The sequence below is a fragment of the Phalacrocorax aristotelis genome, chromosome 3 (assembly GCF_949628215.1).
Source record: "Phalacrocorax aristotelis chromosome 3, bGulAri2.1, whole genome shotgun sequence".
In the NCBI taxonomy this organism is placed as follows: Eukaryota; Metazoa; Chordata; class Aves; order Suliformes; family Phalacrocoracidae; genus Phalacrocorax; species Phalacrocorax aristotelis.
In genome coordinates this window covers 102,706,966-102,727,752 of record NC_134278.1, presented here as the reverse complement: position 1 = coordinate 102,727,752, position 20,787 = coordinate 102,706,966, and the positions used below count along the sequence as shown (strand labels likewise).

At 39.1% G+C, this 20,787-nt stretch overlaps 1 protein-coding gene across 4 annotated transcripts in view; it reads right to left on the bottom strand.

Annotated features, from left to right (window-relative positions):
* Window positions 1–19,591, bottom strand: part of EPRS1 (glutamyl-prolyl-tRNA synthetase 1) — a 46,112-nt gene extending 26,521 nt beyond the window's left edge. For 3 of the 4 annotated variants that reach the window (XM_075088845.1, XM_075088846.1, XM_075088847.1), the window contains exons 1-13: window positions 19,450–19,591; window positions 16,762–16,846; window positions 12,216–12,315; window positions 10,139–10,295; window positions 8,776–8,915; window positions 8,222–8,316; window positions 6,783–6,909; window positions 6,038–6,230; window positions 5,494–5,665; window positions 4,278–4,511; window positions 2,717–2,801; window positions 2,313–2,372; window positions 43–153 (exon numbers count right to left, since the gene is read on the bottom strand). In XM_075088845.1, the coding sequence (XP_074944946.1) occupies window positions 43–153; window positions 2,313–2,372; window positions 2,717–2,801; window positions 4,278–4,511; window positions 5,494–5,665; window positions 6,038–6,230; window positions 6,783–6,909; window positions 8,222–8,316; window positions 8,776–8,915; window positions 10,139–10,295; window positions 12,216–12,315; window positions 16,762–16,846; window positions 19,450–19,495 (1,605 nt within the window). In that variant the 5' untranslated portion in view covers window positions 19,496–19,591. Of the gene's footprint in view, window positions 1–42; window positions 154–2,312; window positions 2,373–2,716; window positions 2,802–4,277; window positions 4,512–5,493; window positions 5,666–6,037; window positions 6,231–6,782; window positions 6,910–8,221; window positions 8,317–8,775; window positions 8,916–10,138; window positions 10,296–12,215; window positions 12,316–16,761; window positions 16,847–17,886; window positions 17,975–19,449 lie in introns of all 4 variants that reach the window. The other variant, XM_075088849.1, reaches the window with a different exon arrangement.
* Window positions 19,592–20,787: the final 1,196 nt, after the last annotated feature.

Genomic DNA, 20,787 nt, shown 5'->3' with positions numbered 1-20,787 from the left:
CTGATCTGCAATACAAGAATATTAAAAGAGTAAAGCGAGAACCTTTGGATGTTTAGCCACTTCTTTCATCTCTTCTTGAGCTTCAGGAATATTTACTGGGACCACTGCATCTTTCAGCAGAGCAGTGTACCGAGGTGCTACTGGGTCTATCACCTACAGAAAACAAATGATGGGGATCATAACCATATGACATTGACACAGAAAAAAGATGCATAAAACAACAACTACCGAAAAGGAATATTAACTGGTATTCTTTATGTTACTGCGTTCGTTTAGGTTTTCTTTAATGTTACTTTAACCCAAAGCTATAGAAGAGGAAAGTAAGAAAAAAGGGGTAACACTTCACAATTTCCCATCTTTACTGAAGTATTTTGAGTAAAAACCATGGATTGAGTACTACTGTCACCAGAAGTAACCAAAATTATGAGCTAATGCCTCATAAGGAAGACAGCAAAATGTACTTTGACACAGTCTTACTATGCACACAGGCTATTACATCGGGACCAGTTTCTCTCTAGGTAGCTGAATTTAAAGCAACAATTTATCAGTGCAGTTCATTCTTTTTCCAGCAGTGCAAGACCTAACCCCATACTCATTTTCTAGGTCAGCACTCCAGCAGAATCAGGGACAAACCTGGCTATACAGGAAGCACCAATTAAGTCTGCAATTTTAATACAAACGCATTAGATACTATAATAAGGCAACACCATAACATTGACTTTGTCAGGATTTCTACAACATGAGTTGGCAAGAAAAAGATACCACTAAAATGTCTTCCTATATTTTTATTGCCATTTTCAAATTGATTTAGTTTTTCACAGCATTTTTCATACCTGAAATACTGGTTTGATAAACTGTTCAGAGGCACTTAAAAACATAATTCAAGTAAAACAGTTGTCTAAGTCCAAACAGAATATCAGAGGTCTACCAGTTTAACTGGAAACTAACACAAAGGAAAACACCTGCTTTTACTAATATAAAGTGACTTTTCTTCTCCTCAGTTTATTCCTGCTCAAGCGAAAAACTACACAGCAACTTTAGGAAAAAATATTTGTTATCTAATTACCTGACATTAGCAAGCAAGGTGATATGATGACATACTTTTAAGAAATTACATATTTCTAAGTTCATAATCACTGATGTCAGACTCCTAAATATTAGATACACCTTTGAGCTCAGAACTACCAATTGCTTTTGCTCATATTGCAGATTGCAAACTATCCGCACAGATACATGTAAATAAAATAGGCTAATAAATATGGTGCTGTCCAAGGAGTTGAGTCAGAGGTTTAAGAAACTCAGTTTAAAAGCCAATTCGAAAAATGAGCCCTGACAGTCCATTGTGGATTCTTCCCCAAAATCCAATTCTTAGTCATAAATATATTTATGCAGCAACAGAAAGAACCAATTCATAAACCTTTGTTTATGTAGCAGACCAAATGCAAAATATATGAAGAAATAAAAGACACATGCCAGACAAGCAAAAACTACTTAAATGAACAGGTCTGGGTACTCTCTAAGCAAAACCAAGCAGGAATCCCAATGCAAAATAACAGGTGTTTCCACAATCACACAAAATATGCCATCAGCATTATAACAATTCGCCTTATTATAGTGTCCAAGCATCTGCTGCCAGAAAGCGACTAACCGTGTCAAGATGCAATATTCCTTATTTGACATTCAGTCAGAAACATCAGCAGTGCTGGCTTTATCTACATAGGCAGTATACCCAGCGCATTAGTCCTTTTGCCACAGAAAGGAAAAGCGGCCAACATGAATCAAATTGAATAAGATTTGTGTTTATTTTAACAAATAAGCCAAACCAGAAACAGGCAGCCTTTTAAAACTAGGAATAATGCATTTTCAGTGGGTTTGTAGAGCTCCTGTTATATAAGCAAATGTGACTGTGCTATGAAGCTGCAAAATGATAGCTTATGCTATGTATGCTTACAGCACTGTAAGCTATATGCTAAGGTAAAAAGCATTAAGTAATACCTTCTTACAGATAGCTCGCAGCTTGAAAGCAGAAAAATGAAATGCAGTTTTCATATCAGATTTTACAGCAAATATCATTATCTTTCCCCATACTACTAAGTAAGGCAAATAAGTATTGGTATAGGAGATAAGTAGGATTAGTGCTAGACCAGGTTAGAAGTGGGGGGGGGACATTCCATTTTCCTGAAAGTGTGCCAAATGATGCAAGATATTGCAACTGCTACTTGTTGTGATAAGCACTCCAATGAATGCTGGATTCTCTACATATCCCAGAAAGAAGTTATCAGGAGTAGCATCAAATTCATGTAAGCACATACCTTTTTATTAAAGGACCAAATTTTATCCCACTCCATATTCACGACGGATCGAGAGGAACCCTGGAAAAAAACCCACATTAATATAAATATTCTAGCTATTAGACCCATTTAAAACAAAGTCCGTTAAAGACTACAAACCCTCTACACTGTTTGCATTCATCAAAACAATTTAGACAGGCATCTTGAGCTTGCAAAACACACACTTTTTAAAATAAGAAACCTGCTACCCCATTTTGTCAGGACCTGCTCACAGGTGTTAAAATTGTTTAAGCAGTACACACGAAAGCAGCAAACCTTCACAAGAAGAAATCTCATAGTCACAAGTACTTTAACTGAAACTTCACAAAAAAAATTGTCCTTAAGCAAGTGAGATTCAAAGAATCAGAAGAGAAGAAAATACCCACCTGAGCAGCAATAAACTGTTTTAGCCCTTCAACTGTCATGCCTCTTCTTAGGACGCCACGCACAGTGGGAAATCTTGGGTCATCCCTGGTAGAAAAAGATGTGTCATCAGTATCACCACTAAGTTCTGCCTATTAGTTAGACTGATCAAAAATTTTACTAATACTGCCAACACATGAAAGGCCCAACCTCAGTGTATCTCACTTCTGTGAATTAAAAGCTAGATGAGAAGACCTAACCAAAAAGGCTGAGCTCTTATCCATACAAAAAATATGCAGATTTTCTTCTACTTCACCCCAAGGGAGGGAAGTAATCTCTTGGTGAAGCAGCTCTTCTATATCTCTTCAATCTTAAGTCCCCCAAAACCTGGCAAGGCAAAGTTATGCACCTATCACATTACTTCCTTTTCAATGGCACCTGAATAATGGAACATGAAACAACAGGGCTTGGTTCTTTCTTGCTCAAGAAAAACCAGAAAGAGATGGATGACTATGACAATGTTATCTCTCAATCACATAAGTGACAGAATTCTATGGTTTTATTCTCTTATGCAAGACATAAAAATGCCTAGTCTAAAATGTAAAATGTGTTGGTGGAAACACGAATCAAACCTTGCTGAGAACTTAACAGGGAGGCTTAGGTAGGGAGAGGACATCAGCTGGTCATAAGACCAGCTACACCTCTAGGGAAAGGAAGGAAAAAAAAAAGGAAAAAAATAAAAAGAGAATTTTGGCTCTAGCAGAGTAGCTCCATGCATAAACCTGGAATCTAGGCTCCCAACACAATTGAAAAATAAAACCGACAAAAAAGGAAGTAGACTCAGCACACCTAAGCAACCTAGGCAGCATAGGAACTTGTGTAAAATGATGCTCCCATAGGCTGAGGACGGAATCACCTAAAACCAGCCCAGGAAAAACACTACAAGCAATTGCCTGACTTAGCACTATCCATGGATTTCTTCAGACTCCTGTACTATGAGGAGAGGACTTCAGATGGTGTCTCCCACAGCTAGCCTGTTGTGGGAATGAACAAAGAAGCCGCCTCTCTAAACTCCAAACTACTTTCAGAAGTGTAAACCCATGGCTCACCCTGTCTAGGAAAATACTTAGGCTACCAGGCCACCAGGCACCACCTGCAGAAATCCAGTTAACGTGAAAAAAAGAACAGAAAGAAGTGGGGACGGCAGGCGGCAGGGAAGTAGGATGGATTTGACTAGATGGATAGCACCAGAAGTTCTTTAATTCAGGCCCCCTCTGGCATTGCTCAGGAATGTATCCGATGACTCAGAGTGGAAAATGTGTAAGAAGCACCCGTAGCAAGAGCCAGAGTCCAAAAATAAGCTACCTCATGTTTATTACAGGATATGAATATGCATGTACATAGTTACTGTAGAGTAGTAAACAGCCACACTGTACATGCAGAAGTCACTGTCTACGTTCTTAAATATTGTTTAAATATTCATTCATGCTGCTTTAATGTCTAAGCACTGTCCAAAACAGAGGATGAATGCATCAGTCACGAGTGTCTTAAGAAACAATGCTGAACTACAGCCACGTAACATACCATCCATCCACAAGCCCCTCGTTGACAAACCACGTAAGCTTTCTTTTAGAGAGCACAGTGTTGTTGAGGTTTAGCCGGCTATACTCCCATATATAAGGTTTCCTTATGCCCAGTGCCTCGATGATCCAATAGAATTGTTCATCTCTGTCATGGTATTCAGTTGTTCTCAATGCATGTGTGACCCCTTCAATACTGTCAACAATGGGGCAGGCAAAGTCATATGTGGGGTAAACCCTGAGAATAAAGACCATCAATTAGCAGGGCAGAAGAACAAAATATTTTCCTCACATGTAAACATTTAAACTAAGCATAATTTATATTTATGTATTATAAATATTTATAATCTATGATCTTGAAAACTTTCAGATCAAGACTAAAATAGCACGTACACAAGAAATTTTCCGTAAAAACGTCAAGAGGACAATACATTTTTAAAACAAAGAAAGCCTTCAAGAAATTAAATTATCATAGCCATAATATTTGAGACAAAAAAAAAAAAAATCCTACACTGCTACTGTTTTTTTTAAACATATAAAATCCTGACTTATGGTTTTTTTCCTTAATATAAAAAAGGATCATTAGTTGACTGAATAGCGTGCAAAGCTTTCATGTTTTAAAACAAACCCCTACCCTCAGACATAGCTTTACTATCATACACACATTAAATCAATGTTACCAAAACTAGGGTTGTATCGCTGGAAACAGAGGTTTCAAATAAGCACTGAACCTTGAACAATTGGGTAGGCTTACTTCAATGCAAAATGTATTAATTCTTCATTCTGCACAAAGACAGCAGTAGCTGTGAAAATGGAAGCAGCTGCTCAGGTAAGTAGATCAAGGATGTTTTGCAGCAATATAAAAATGTAGCAATGTAAAATTGCCATGGTTCTGTTTACACTCCAAGAGCTAAAGCAAATAGCTTTGTTGTTCAAGATACAGCCATTAAGTCTTAATTCATGTTTGGACTCACAGCTCTTCACAGACATACAATCTATTTACGGACCAAAACTGAAATAATATCCACCGCTGACCACGATGGCCAACTCACAGGTTTTAAAAGTCATCTGCAGAGGTTTCAGAAAGTCAAGAGACTCGTTACATATTCTGACTGAAAAACGCTAGCAGGTTCCACGTATTAAAAGAATTTTACTAAGGAATGGAAAATGCCCTGAAAAGCACAGAAATCACAGGCCACACAAGGAGGAAGTGGACGTACTTGTAAGTATTTCCAGTACGTGGGTGAGGCTGGTTTTTACAACGATAAAGAGTTGGGTCCCTCATGCATCCATTGTTACTATTCATATCTATTTTTGCTCGTAGACAACAAGTTTGTCCGTATTCTGTTCCCTTTTTCATTTCTTCCCACATTTGTAGATTTTTATTAACACCTAAAAACAATAAAAACAAATCATTTTCTAAGGTACCATGAAGTTGATACAGAACCATGTTTTATTACTGCAGTAACAAAAAGCAACATCACCCCCCATCTTTAGACACCGGAATTCATTTCCACACATTTTACATTTTGAATTGTTGAAAAATGGTAATAAATGGTGATGAATTAATATATACACAGTTAACTGCACCTGTCTAAATGTACACTTATTCCAGCCTTCCAGAACAAAGCACTAAACACTTCCAAGTTCCTATACGGACCTTAGAGATATGCAATTATTCATCTCATCCATCTTTGTTAAGAAAAATCAAGTTTTGATGCCAAATTAAAACGATAAGAAAGATGTAAGCTTAAAATATCTTACAGTTATTTCTGTGTTTAGATTCCATTCTTTGCTCACGCTCTGCTTTCATTTGTTCTGGAGGAGTATCATCCACATATGCCTTCCCTTCTTGAATAAGCTTCTCAGCATATTTCATTATTGTTTCAAAGTGATCTGAGGTATATGTAAATTGATCCGGTTTGATGTGTAGCATTGCAACATCTTCAAGAATAACCTGCAAATGCGAAATTGTATACTGTAATATTCAGGAAAGCTAGTTTTCTTAAACCTCTATCCTCTTCATGACAGATGTGGTATCTTCAATGCTCTGCTGTCCAGGAAGGATAAGCCGTAAGAATAATGAGGCATGCACAAAACAAAAGAAGCAGACACTTATTAATTCACAGCCTATAATTACATGAGATCAGACTTAGACAACTTAAAGAAAAAGGTAAGACAAGAAAAGGAGATGAAAGCTGAAACAAATTTCTTGTTATGGACTAAGTAGTATTTATACAATGAAAACAATAGTGTATTGCAAGAGTTGCATATCTACATACCATAAAATAAAAATTGGAGAAGGGGAAGAAATAAGCTACCAAGAAAAGGGCTTTAAGCTTTTTAAAGGTAAAGATGATGGAAATTTCTTCCAAGTGTAACGCTTCAGTGTAATAGTGATACCATAAAAATCTAGTGCAAAAGAAGTGTGCAAGAGCAGATCTGAATGTCTTTTACCTTCGGATTAGCTATACATGAATGGATTTCCCTCCCTGCTCTCTTATCATACCTTTTCAAAGTCTTCTTTCTCTTTTTCTGGATTTGTGTCATCAAATCTCATAATAAGTTTTCCTTTAAAGTTAACTTGGTAGTGCTGATTTAGCAAGGCAGCTTTGGCATGACCAATATGCAGATATCTAAAAGGAAATAAAAAAATAAATATGGACACCAGCACTACTTCAGCCAGACTTTTTTTTTTTAATCCTCTGAGGGAAGAAGAACAAATGGAAAGCAATACCTAAGTCCAACAGAAAACCCAGCCCAGGAGATTTGCTGAAATACTGCACATTTATGAAAGTAGATTACGGTTTTTTTCCACCATAAATTTAGTAGTTAACTGTTAAAAATACCTAAATCCGTAAATTAGAGTGTCACTATGGATATAAAGATAGGACAGCAATTATCTCCAGTTTTACAGACTAACTTTAACCAAATGTTGATGGTACTCAGTAGTAGCTACCACATAATCTCAACCCACTGCATTCAGAAGAGCGGAATTTTCTGAAATGGTGGTTGCTGTGTATTTTTAGCATAAGCTAAAAAACTACTGTTGATTTAAACTAAACTTAAAAAACCCAAATCCACAAAATGAAAAACACTTTAAAACCCACTTAAAATATGTATCCCTAAAGAACAACGTTTTAAGTAAAACACCAGCATTAAGACACTAAAAGCAACTAAAGTAATGTGAGAACAATATATGTTATGTATTTCGTGCATGTATGTGTATAACATGTTATCTGAGCAACAGTTTATACTGGACTAATAGAGTAAGAAATACACTACAGAAGTCGCATGATGCTCAATAGCCAGTTTAATGAAGAAATGCAATCATGGAAGTTTTACAGCTCATTAGGCAATTCTAAAACAAAACAGAAAATTAAAGCTGGCAGAAAATTCTACTTATGGAGTTGGCTCATCACATCTCCACTGTGTGGTCTTTAAAGAGTTTGTGATTTGGAACTACATATAGTCCGGACCCTCAGGCCAAAGACCTCTATTACACATCTTGGTGTCAAAGCTTCCTGAAGGGAGGCTATCCCATCCATCTTTCCCTTCTGAAATCTAAGCCTCCTTGAGAACCACCATGAGTGCTTTCACCCAACTGATACTGTATTTACAGATTTACACATCATAGCTCCTGTCAGTTCACATGCCTCCATTATCTACGCAAACGCTGTCCTGCTTCTCTTCATCCCACTGCTCAGCAGCACCGTGTCACCTGCTGGCAACTTACCTCCCTGTTCCAAGTTCAGGCAACACTGCAATGAGGTATAGAGGAGAAATAAACATACAGCTCTAATGTAAATAGGGACAAAGCTTTAAATACTCTTTTGGCTTAAAAGTCTTGTCTGATAAACTGATTAACACCCTCACCAAAGCACACTTTTTATAAATTAAAAAGAAAAACCACAAATAGAACAATCTCAAAGTATTTGTGTTTCTTACCCACTTGCTTCAGGAGGAAACCTCACAATGACCTTCCCCATCTCTGCACCAGGAAGTTCAACAAACTTCCCAACATCCGCTTTCTTTTCTGTTGCCTTAAAAAATAACAGACATAATTACAGATCGCATTAGCTGTATAATCAGATATAAAACTCTAGATAATAGCTTCTGCTCCAAGGTCTGTTTTCAAACCAGACAACAAAAAGGTGCCATACTGGACCCCAGATTCACCTCTTCACAACTTTCACATTACTTATATTACATCAAAAGATTAATTCTGGAATTTTAAGTTATTCTGTCTTCAAATGTAATCCAAGACTGAAAAGTCTCACCAAGTTGTTTAATTCCATAGAAGAAGAGAGTTGCTAGCCAAGTTCTTATATCTTAATGTTCTTAACCTGAATGCAATTAACAAAGTCAATAAACCAAAGACTGCAATCTTTGCAGTTCTATCAGGATTTCAAAATCCTCTTTAAAAAAACGCAAATTATACATCTACAGAGCAATGCTGATTAAGAGATGTCATTTTTACATTATTCCATGGTAAATCTTACCACTTTAACCTTTGGTGTACCAGAAGCCCACTTGGCTCCTACTGACTGAAAAGCACGCTGTACCTCAAGAAAGCCATACCATCGCTTTGCATGGACAGGAGCCTTGTTTTGCTGTAATTGTTCTTGCCATATGTTATTATCTGTTAGAAAACAAATAATTTTTCAAGCTATTACATTATAAAATTGAATGATTACCAACAGCAGTTTTTAAGACTAAAAAAATATTATGATTTCAAAAAAAATCTACTTATGTTCTCTTCTGAAAAGACATTTAGCCATGGGGACACAAGTCATTCTAAAGCAAATTAAATAAACTCCTTCCAAATCCCAAACATACCGAATTCTTTCTTGGATTCATCAGAGCAAAAGACAGGGGAGGGGAGTGACCAGGGAACATCCATTTTTCTTTGTATCACCCACCTCAAAATCAATAACAATTTTTTTTCCAAGACGGAAATATAGGATACCCCTCTAGTATGTCTACATTTGATGCTTTCTAAGCTTTATAAGAAGTGAAGCACGTATCAATACTACTCTATTTCTGGGCCTGTACTCCCACAATCTACTTTTCAAGGAACACAACTTCACTACAAAGATTCTCATGGTGAAAGGAGAAGAAAAAAAAAAAAAAACAAAAAAAACCACAAAAGGTCTGGCCCTCCTTTCAGATTTCTTGCAAGAGAAGCAACTTCAAAAAAATACTGAAAGATGTTATCTTTTAATCTTGAATATGTATTTTACTTGCAAAATTACTTTGGTCATGCTGAATGGTAGATTGACACCTATCAATTTTAGACATACATCTAAGAGAATATAAAAAATAAACCCATAAAAACAGTTCATTAAAGCTTCTTTTGACCTCTGAAGGGCATTTCATAGGGTAACATATACCCCTTTGAGACTAAGCACCAAAGAAATTCCCTCTACTAAGATGATGTCATTGAAAAGTCTGTGTATAAAATTTTACTCTGTATTACAAAATAATTTAAATATTTAAATCCAGAATTTTGGGCCACAGCAAATTTTCATATTTAGGAAACAGGTAACAAAAGACACTCTTACAGTTAACACTGAAGAAGTTAAAAAAAAAAAAAAAAACCACCATCTATAACTACATCCTATAAATTTCCAAATGTAACAACAATTTTAAAAAATTATAGGGTTTCCTAAGCTGTGCTGTTCCCATTGCTAGCTACGCACAGGCCAAAGCAGTATGCACAACCACATACAGTTGCTGTATGCAACAGTATACAGTCTGGCATACAGCTGAGAGTTGCTACTAGCATCCACAAAAAAAAGAAATTTGAGGACTCCTGGTATACACTGATTACAAGCCAATAAAAGTGAGAACATACACTGATACCTTTTAGTACAGCCCAGACACACAAGTCTGCGAGACTCAGAGAGTTTCCGACCAAGTACGTTCTCAGAGACAGACAGTGGTTGAGCTCTTGGACTGCTGAAAGAAACTGGCTGGCAGTAGATAACTTTGTAGCACTAAACTCCAGCCAGTGGTCAATCTAGATTTAAGGGACAACAGAAAGTCAAAGTTACTAAAAGAATGAAAAAGAAGCTTGTTAAAAATCTAAATTAATATACAATCTACTTAATAGCTGAATAGAAAATACAAACCAGAACATTAGCATTAAATATATTGGACAATAAATCACAATATATGTTCAAAGAACATTTAAAATAAAACATACTGAAACACCCAAAACTATACTAAATGATTAAATTTAATTTCTTCCTTCAGAATGTATTCAATCTGCTGAAAATACTGACTTTACTGAATCTATTCCCATTGGTAAAAATAATCAGTAGTCTTTAGGTATTTATTTATCATACACAGTATATAATAATTGTCATTGTCCTTCAACTATTTAGATACCACATTTGTGACCTATTTGATCTTCCTGGTACAGCTACTGAACAAGTGTACCATTTTCCCCTCCATCCCTATGTTCTTTGCCTCTTCTTTTAGATTTGAAGAAATAAAATCATTCCCCCACCTCTTTTCCCTCCCCCTTCTGCAAAACAGTCTCCTCCTATAAAAGGAAATATACCTTGGTACATAATTTCAAAAAAAAAAAAAAAAATTAAGAATCAGACCCTTGGTTAATAAAGTAGCCCTGTCTATAAATTGAATCCCTCAATCCTGTAAAAGACTAAGTTACTCTTCTACTCCTCTGTCCCCATTACACATTCCATAAACTGCATCAGGAATCCTTCCAATATTCTAGCCAACGTGGCAGGCACAGATGTAATTACACTACTATAGAATTCAGTTCAGTCATTTGCAGTTATGCTCCAAAATATATGCACCACAAATGCAGCTGTCACTGTACTTCTTGAAGTACAACTTCATTTTTGAAAGATGCAGAAGTGAAAAGTATTTTATCAGAAATAAAATCTTGAAAGTGTGTTTGCAGAGGTCTCAGGGGTTAACTTAAAAACAAGGGTTTAGTTTAAATAGCCACAAGATAACCTACAACTTTTTAAACGCCTTACAAGCAATATACTAAGACAACACTTCCCTTGAGACCAGCTGTAAGGGCTGAAGAGTCATTGCTACTAGCTTCAAGTAGTTGTAGAAAAGAGTTGAATCAAGTCCTTCAGTTCCCTCCTCAAATTTCAGAGGAAATAAATTTCAATTTAACTGTTAGTTTCAGCCACCAACTTAAAATTCAGCATATGAATATTCTGACCTAGACTCAGGAAGAATTCCCTCTCATGTCATATCATATCCACGGTTCCTAGTAACTTTTTATGATCTGTGTCAGCAAGGAAGACCAAAAAAGTTGCCTCTTTGGCACAAAAATTCTGGTGCCCTCACAGCACCGCTAGAGAAGCATTACAGAATACAGAACTTTGCACGAGGGAACAGTCCATCCATGTGGCAATTTCTCACCACATTTCACTGAATGAGATTGGGATCAGGGTTTTGTCCACCTTATACAGCAAAACCTCACTATTCCAACGTCATACAGTGTTCCTTGGTGCTACACTGAAGTGTTACAAGGTAGCAACTGATGGCAACAGACCTGAGGAAAGTGAAGAGGGGAAATTGCAGATATCACCTTCCAACACGAATTATCCTAGCAAACTGCCAGGATAGAAGCTGCTGTTGCAGGGGTGGGAAAGAACAACCCTTTCACTGCTCAGATTGATGACTCTTCTTTATAAGAACGAGCAAGCTTAAGACGACAACACCCTCTCAGCATCCCACATAGCCAGAACCTCAGTCTAACAATAAAATGCAGAACAATAGACACAAGTTCCTAAAAAAAACCCAAACAAACAAACAAAAAACAACCCCCCCCAAAAAAACCAAACAACACAAAAAACCAAAACAAACTAAACTTTTATTGCAGGCCAAAAGAGAGGAGGGAAAGGAAAAGGAAAAGAACAAAAAAGAGAGAGGCATGATTCCTTCTCACCTCAGTGTGTTCCAACAGATTTGAACCATACAACCCAGCAGAACCAGCAGCTCTAGCCAGATAACGAGCTATTGAGTTCACGTCGGTAAATGAAACATGCCTAAAGAGAGAAAGATGCAAAATAAAGGTACACTAAATTACTACCTCCAGTTCAATTTTAATTGTACACACATAGTTGAAACATGTGTAAAGCAAATGCAAAGTAATTTCTGGATGACCAACAGGTACCAGGTCACCAGAATAACAACAACAAAAAAAAAATCTAGCAAAATAATATATCAGTCCTTGCTTTTCTATCACAGATAGAACAATAAGCTTCTAAACATGAAACAATTTTGTTTAGATAGACAGAAATAAAACCCTGATTATTCTTTCAAAGAATAAAACTCTCTCTCCACATCTGACAGAATGCATAAGTATAACCTGAGCGACATATTTTCCAGAACATAAGGAGCTAAATCATCATCTGTTTTCTTTTCTTTTCATACAAGAAGGATGACTTCAAAGAGGATTCCTAGAGAATCTACAGAGAAATCAAGATGTGTCCACCGTGGTTTTAAGGGCTAGCATCAGAGGAAAAAAAATGTTCATCAGTTACTCACTTTCAATTCACACTTCACAGAGACTATCCCCCATTGAACAAACTTGGCTGCCCATATTTCTGTTTTTTACCCAGTCTTCTCCAGATAAAAGACTAATTTGAATTTGTTTTTCCCATCTGCTGTTGAAAATTCTCAAAAGATATGGAGGCAAAAGGCTCTCCAAAGAGCAAGCTTCTTTCGGTGCTTTAATCTCCCTCTTCTACCTTGCATACAGTATAACAAAAAGCTGCATACTGTCAGAAATCCAGCTTCAAATTCATTTAAGATAAATGCGAACATTTTCATTAATATTTACTGAAGAGCTTTGGAAGAAAGATGCATCAGACATCAAATCTCCAGACAATACTCATCTCTGCAGTCCCACATAGGTGTAGATTACAAAATTAGAGCTCCAATTGCCTCTGAACAAGCATTGACATCAACAAAAATAGTTCCTGTAAGTGTTCTGTTCCACTCAGTTTAATGGACTAAATGCTACACTTCAATTTGTCAAAAAAAAGGTTTCATTTCTGTTCTGCCATTGTTCTGTACTTCCTGTTATATCTACTGTGTCCTTTATAAAATTAAAAGAATTGTCGGTAGCCCTCAAAAAGTCTTGCAAAAAAAATCAATGAAAGTTCTGAAAAAGATATAGAAGACTTCTTGATATATTAACAATTATGAGTCACAGAATCACAGAATGGTAAGGGTTAGTGCAAATGGATCAGCCAGTCTCATTAGGTTTTAGTGCAGTTAACCTAAGGAACATAGTTCATTTGTAGGGTTTTTTTGCTTCTAGCTTTTCAAGCTTCTAGGATCCAGTATACAGAAGATCCATAAAATAAAACTAAAAACCAAAAGCCACAGTGGGGGCTTAACATACACAAAATATGCCCTATTAGAATTTCACACTGCTATCGGATTTTAATGAAGCTTTTTCAAACTGAAAAAACCCCAAACATTTCTAATACATTTGCATCTACAGAAAGTCTGGGAAATGTGTTTTTGTTGCTTTCACTAGTTCATACTAAAACAAATACCCTTGACTACTCCAGCAAAATTGAATAAAAACATGAAACGTGACAGTGTTACTCTGAGTAAAACCTTACTGGTGCTTAAAAGTTGTTTATTTTCTTGGGGGAGAAAGATTTACTTCCACTCAAATATAGTGCTAATTGGCTTCCTTTCTTTGAGGAAGTTACAAAACATGAAAGCTGCTCTTTGCAGCCAGTGCTTACTAACTCCAGGGGTAAGCAAGGAAGAATAACCAGGGACAATGTAATGTTACAGACAAAGAGTGTCTCTTGAAAGTGACATGAAATGCCACATAATAAAACCAGGGCAAATATTCAAGAAGCAGAAGACAAGATGGGAGAAGGAAAACACACACACACCCCCCCACAGGGAATCTCCAGTTGTAATAAAACATTATTTAAATCAATTTGTAAAAAGCACTGCAGAATGGTTCTGTGCAGAGGTTAGATATATCTGCCTAAGAGTAATACTACTCTGAAGCATGCACACGCTCACAACACAAACCAGAAAAAGCTGTACTGCACTTTGCTGTCCGAGAAGATGCAGGTACACTAAAACACTCCCTAATGCTATCAGCATTTAGCAAAGTGGTTTGTGTTAGCACATGAAGTTTTGAAGCTAAGGCTTCAAAAATAACATTTAAAATCAAATTCATAATCTCAAATTAGTGACAAACTTTTCAGCTAACAAGCTGACAGCTCATTTTCAGCTCGTTAGCTGAAAAGTTTGTCACCAGATTTTAGCTGCACTTCAAAATACAACCTAGAAAAATAGCAAATAAAATGTTCTCTCTTGTTCAAGTGAAGTCATTAGAACTAATGGTTTCCTGGGGAAAAAAAAAAAAATCAAAGTCTGAAATATCCCAAGTGAATTTCAAGTCATGCCAAAATAAGATAGCTTCAGCAGAACTGATGCCATGAAATCCATTTACCAAAAGCATTAGCGAGATATGAGTTCAGCTGATGCTTCTCAAGTCACAGATATACTTTTAACAGACTTTAAAAAAGAGAATCAATTTTTAAAATGATTGTACAACTGAGCAAAAGAAAATTAATTCAATATTGAGGTTTGGAATAACTTCTTAAGCATAACCCAATGCCAGGGATGAGATGACACTAACACACAAAAAATTCCATCTGATAGAACCATGATTCTAGATATTATCTACATGTGGCCAAAGTGCAGAAGAGCTTTGGCTTTACATTTCTGACAATTTCCATTACAGCTAAAATTAATGTTTTGGCAATGCAGTGGGAAGAAGGCATGGTAACACAAAATTATTTAATAAAATAAAATATTCTTTCAAATCCGAGTATATAAATTTGTATTACTCCAAGAAGATCCCCATGTGTCATAGGAGTGCGTATGTGCATGTATACCTAACCTGAGAAAGGAAAATGAAACTAAATCTGAGTAAGACTACTTAAGGGGAAAACTCTCTCATACGACTAAAAAATATCCAGTTACCTTTGTTACGCATGCAGTAACCCACATGTGCACAACACACACTGAAAATTATTAATGCTGTACCAATTAGTCCCAATACAACCTGCCGCACTCCTCTCGCTTCAATTCAAAATCACAGATGCAATGCCATCACAAGGCACAGCAAAAGACAACATGTAAAATCAGAGATTACAGTAAGGAAAGAACTCATACCTGAGTTCAAGCCTAACACTTTAAATAGAAAGCAATATTTGCCACCAGTAAAGCAATCATTATGACTGAAGGCTGTGAATCATACTGTGCTTTGATTTTTTGCAGAAATACGTTCATAGTGACAAGTGCCTTCCCTAACATTAGACAACAGTGGAAAAGCTCAGCTGGTGTTAATTTATGAGGATCAAGTCAGGATCTCCGCAGCAAAACATAAAAATACTGTGCTGTTTTATAACCATTCTACAGACATGAAGGAATACCAATTTATGATGCATTGGCAGCTTTAACAGCACCTTCTACTGAAATAACTCACAGAAATGCAAGTTTGTCAGCATGTCCATGAACAATATTTTTTATCTTGCTCTTTCAAAAAACAATCAGTATTCAAAAAACACACTTATAATCACTAATTCCAAAGTCATGATAGTGTTTATATACTCTAAGTTAGGACTGCAATGTTTATGGGCCAAAATACATTCCCTCCTGTAGATATCAGACATTAGAGATTTCCTCTGATATGTCAGTGGTACTTAAGATATCAGGAAATCTTCTCTTGATATACCCTGGTATCTTAGCTGATACGGAATCTAAGATGACAATGCAGCTTCCCAAGACTAACAGCATTAGTTCTGCATTTCCGATATGTATATGATCCTACTCAGATCATAACAACCGCCGCCTTCATGTCCCAAACTTGAAAATCTTTATTCCAATGGCAGAGTATTTTTAGACGGATAGACAATAGATGTCTGCAAAAGTTTCCAAGATTCTTTCTACAGGATGCAGATAGATACACTGGATAGCATGGCATAGTTAATTAGCACTTTTCTGAGATAACGTCATGCCTTCACTTACATGCAGCAGTGAGCCCAAAATAACGCCATATAAACCTTTCAAATTCATTCCGCCACATATGTACAAGTCCAAGGAATCTTGTATACTAATCTTCCCTAATACAGAATGGCCTTACTTTTGGTAATCCATGGCACCTCAAAAAGGCAAGTACCTAAAAATAAAGTGACTGGCACAGCATACACAATTAGACATTAGTGCATGCAAATAAGAATACCAGAGCTCCTTCCATAAAGATCAAGTTTGGAATATATTGTAAATGTTTCATTTGTGCTACAAAGAGACATCAGTAATGCAGTGATGAATAAAACTGAACTCTTCTCTTCCTCCTACCTGAAAAGGTTACTGTCAATGTTACAACCATGTGATTTTTAAAACTGCTGACCCAAAGCCAGAAGGAGAGATGCAAAGTCACTTACTCGGACACACGGAGGATGGTTTCTTTGCCTTCTTCCACTGAAATTTCAATATCATTCTTCACGTGCTCCACTGTCAGCAGAGCTCCTTCAAAAAAACAAGAGAAAGATACCGAACTTTCTTCCAGGAAAGATATCTTTCCTAGTAGTAATAAACCAGTTACATTTCTTATCAAATAGGACCAGGTAACTGAACCGGCTCCTTCAAGTAAGACTGCCCAGGGAAGACATCAATGCTTAGTCTCATATCCAACACGCTTCTTATTCTTGGTAGTCCTTACAGCTTCAGATTGATAACGTCCAGCATATAGTAACCTGCAGTGAGCTCAGCGAGTGCCGGCAGCAATACATTTTGCTTCCTAAGGGTACCGTAAAAATCACTCCTGTACCCCAGTATATGTAGAAACATAATCTAATTGCTTTTAGTTATTGAACAGTATAGTAACTTACTCCAGCCCCGACATATGCATCAAAGGAGATCAATTACCAAACATACCAGCACTTTCTGAACAAGGATAAGACTATCTTTAACCTGATTTAATGTTTATGAAAAGATTAGCCATTCAAAACCAAGAAACTCTATCCATGTGAATGTGCAGGAAGCTTATACAGGGTTTTCAAAGTAAGTGGTTCATCAGTGACAGTAAAGGATGGCCTGTAGAAATAAAAGAATTATGGAAGTTTTTAGGCTACATCATCAACTGGAAGACAGCTCAGCCCACATTCAAAGTGGCTTGATGCAAACCTCCTCTGATCTCGATACTCTATAGCATGACACAGTAGATCAAACAAAGCACAGAGCTAACTTGGCTGTATTTCTGGATCGGCTCTGGTCCAGATTCAGCCTGCTGAGCATAAGTAGAGGAGCTTGTGGTCTTTTGCTTTGCTCAGAACCACGTACAAAGACAGAAAGCTTTTGCATAGGCAAATATTACTTGAATGAAACTAGCCAAGGACTATACCGTAGGTCTTGAACAGCATCTAACCTGTTACAGTTTTCATAGTGTGCCATGCACTTTGCCATGCCCAAGAACAACGCACGGACTACCCAAAGCAGATTATGTTGTAAGCTATTTATACACTGCCCTAAATACAAAGCACTGGAGCTAGGAAGTCCCTAGCTCTCACCTCTGCTCAGCTGCAAACCCTTCTTTGTGGCATTAAGCTTTTATCAACAGCAAGTCAAGGTAGTTCTTCCCATCCTTCAGTTATCCATCTGTGAAAGTCAGGATGACATCCCTTATGCAATATGTTTCTAAGACACGTAAGTATTTTAATAACATGCACAGAAGTGCTTTGAAAATGACAAGTAGTATGCACATCAAGCTATGTAATTAATACTAATTACATTAAAAACTACTACACTTTTCCCAGCACGCAGCCATGATGAACAGTATGAGTAGAATGAGCGTGCTTGTCTTGATACAAATGTTTACTGAAGACTTTCATATGTATATATACAATATATTTGACATAATCATCCAATCTCCTGAATTAAATCTCTAGTCTTACTCAACAGCTATCAAAAGAAAAGAATCCCACAAAGCCCCTAAACCCATGTTAATTATACCTCATATTGCATCATCTCTTTTCTAGCAAATGAGTATAAGTATCAGAACTGTTATTTAAAACTTACATATTATTTTACCTTAAATCAGTAGTCATGTGAGTTGTTTTCAACTCGTAAATACATTTGGGAATAACAGCACGAAAAAGAAATCAATTAACCAAGACAAAGAATGGGAAGAAAATGTATTTTGAGTAGTTGTAACAAGACAAAAAAATAGCATGGAGTACTTATAAAAGGCTGTTTCCATATGGCAGAAAGTGTAATGAAGGAGGTTCTCGCATTTTTAAAGGCAAAATAACATCAAAGGACACAATCAACTGAAAAAAATCAAGATTTTGCAGTGCAGCTTTGAACCAGCTTCCCAGACGAGTCGAATTTTAGCAGATCAGAACTGACAGCGAAAGATAGCAGCAATCAGGCAGAGCTCACAAAGAAGCCCTGAATTGGGGCTGCCTCTAACACTTAGCCTCAGCGTGCTAAGTCACTCGAAGGGTCTACCTATGACTCAGTTTCTCTAGCGTAAGTGGCGCTAAGCGCCGGCGGCTGTCACCGCGGCCCGCAGAGCCACCGAGGGCAGCCTGCAGGGGAGCAGCCGCCCCGGGGCGGCGGGGCCGGCCATGCCCGTTCCCTGCGGAGCGGGGCCAGGCAGCCGCGGCGGGGAGGTCGCTGCGGAGCGCGGGGGGCGGCCGGGCTCTTGGGCCGGCGCCTCCCTCAACACCTGCGGGTCCGGGTGTACCCGGCGGGGGCCGGTCCCGGGGAGGGGGAACCGCGGCCCCCCAAGGTCCCTCTACCCCATCCCGGCCCCGCCGCCCCGCTCAGCGCGGGGAGTTGGCCCCGGGGACCCGCCGGCCCGCCCGTGCCCAGGCCGCAGCGGGCGCCAGGGCCCTGGGGCCGGCGGCAGAGCCGGACAGAAGAACGGACAGTCGGGGGCCTCCCCTCGCGCCTCGCCCCTCCCCGCGCGCCAGGACAACCGGTGCGCGGCGCCGCATGATGCAACGCGGCGGCCACGCGCCCCGCGCACGGCCCGGCAGGTGGGGAGGGAGGGGGCAGCGCCGCGCGAGCGGCCCTCCGAGGGAGTGGTGAGGGGGGAAGGGAGGAAGGAAGAGTCGGCCCACGCTTACCCAGCGGGGGGCTCCCCGCGTTGACGGCGAGACTAAGCGCCGCCATCCCCACCGCCACAGCCGGCGCCGCGCCGGAACCGAAGGAAAGGGTGGGGCGGCGCCAGCTCGACAAGGGCGGGCTCGGAAGGCCCCGCCCCTGGCCCCGCCCGCCGCAGCGGGGCGGGGCCGCTCCCCGTCACTTCCGGCGGGAGGAGGCACAGAGCCCGTGGGTGAGGTGGTGGTGGGGTGTTGCTGCTGCTGATCGGTCTCTGTGGGGGCGCTGGGTCCGTCGCTGTACAGGCACGGCCCAGAGCCCGGCGGTGAGGTTGTGGCCGGAGGGGAGGTGGGCGGCGCGGGGGCTCGGCGGAGGCTGGCGGCCGTGTGGGGGCTGCGCTGCCTCTGGGCGCCCCCCGCTCCTCTCTCGGGCTGGCGCTCACGGCGGGCACAGCCCGGCGGCTCGGCAGAGCCTTCCCGGGAGCTGCGCAGGAGCTAGCTGTCAAATCACCTGAGCTTGGTGTTTCCCAGCTGGGGTAGAGGTGGCTTCGCTCCTTTTTCTACATGTAATGATATGAACAAATCAAGCAGTGCAATCTATACTGGCCTATTTGAGAGCAGCTTCAACGCACTTGTTTTCGTAGAATGTCACTTGCTACGTTCCTCACAAACATGCAGATTTTGCAGTGGGTCAAGCTAGTCTTGGAGTGAATTACGACAATACTGTGTCAGCAGTTTTTCCCAGGAGACGCTCCAGTTCACATTGTTACAAGGACAATGCGGTGTCACTGTGCTGCTTTCCCCCCCCCCCCAGTCTATTTTATAGGCGGTACTATAGCGCCTACTGTGCTTGCCAAGAAATTCCCAAATGCTTGATTGGTGGGCTGGTGCTGTTTTGTGCAGTGGGTGTAGTGGTGTAGCCAGAGCACGACTGCATCTTATGTGCTGGCTTGTATCTTTGAATGCTGCTGCCGGATTTTATCTCAACTTTCCTTAATGTTTTCCTGTGTTAGCAGTTTTATGGTTTCTGTGAGCAAGGAAAGTGGTTCCATACATAAGCTGCTTTATGCATCAGGTAGAAGCTGGTGCATGCCATGTGGCTTCTGCTTTCGTTGAGGTAACTGTAAATGAGCAGAGAGATAAATCACAGCAGAATTAGAAAGGGGCTTATGCTGAGGAAATTTTCAAGTATATAGCAAGTTTCAGATGAAAATAAGAATATAGAGACATAGATGAAGATTACTACCAGTGGGTTTTGTACTTGACTTTGTATTTTAATGATTACATGAGAAGACTTATTAAGGCAGGCTTTGTGTTGTCTAAGCCTTCTACATTTTATTTCAATGTATTTTGCAAATTCGCATG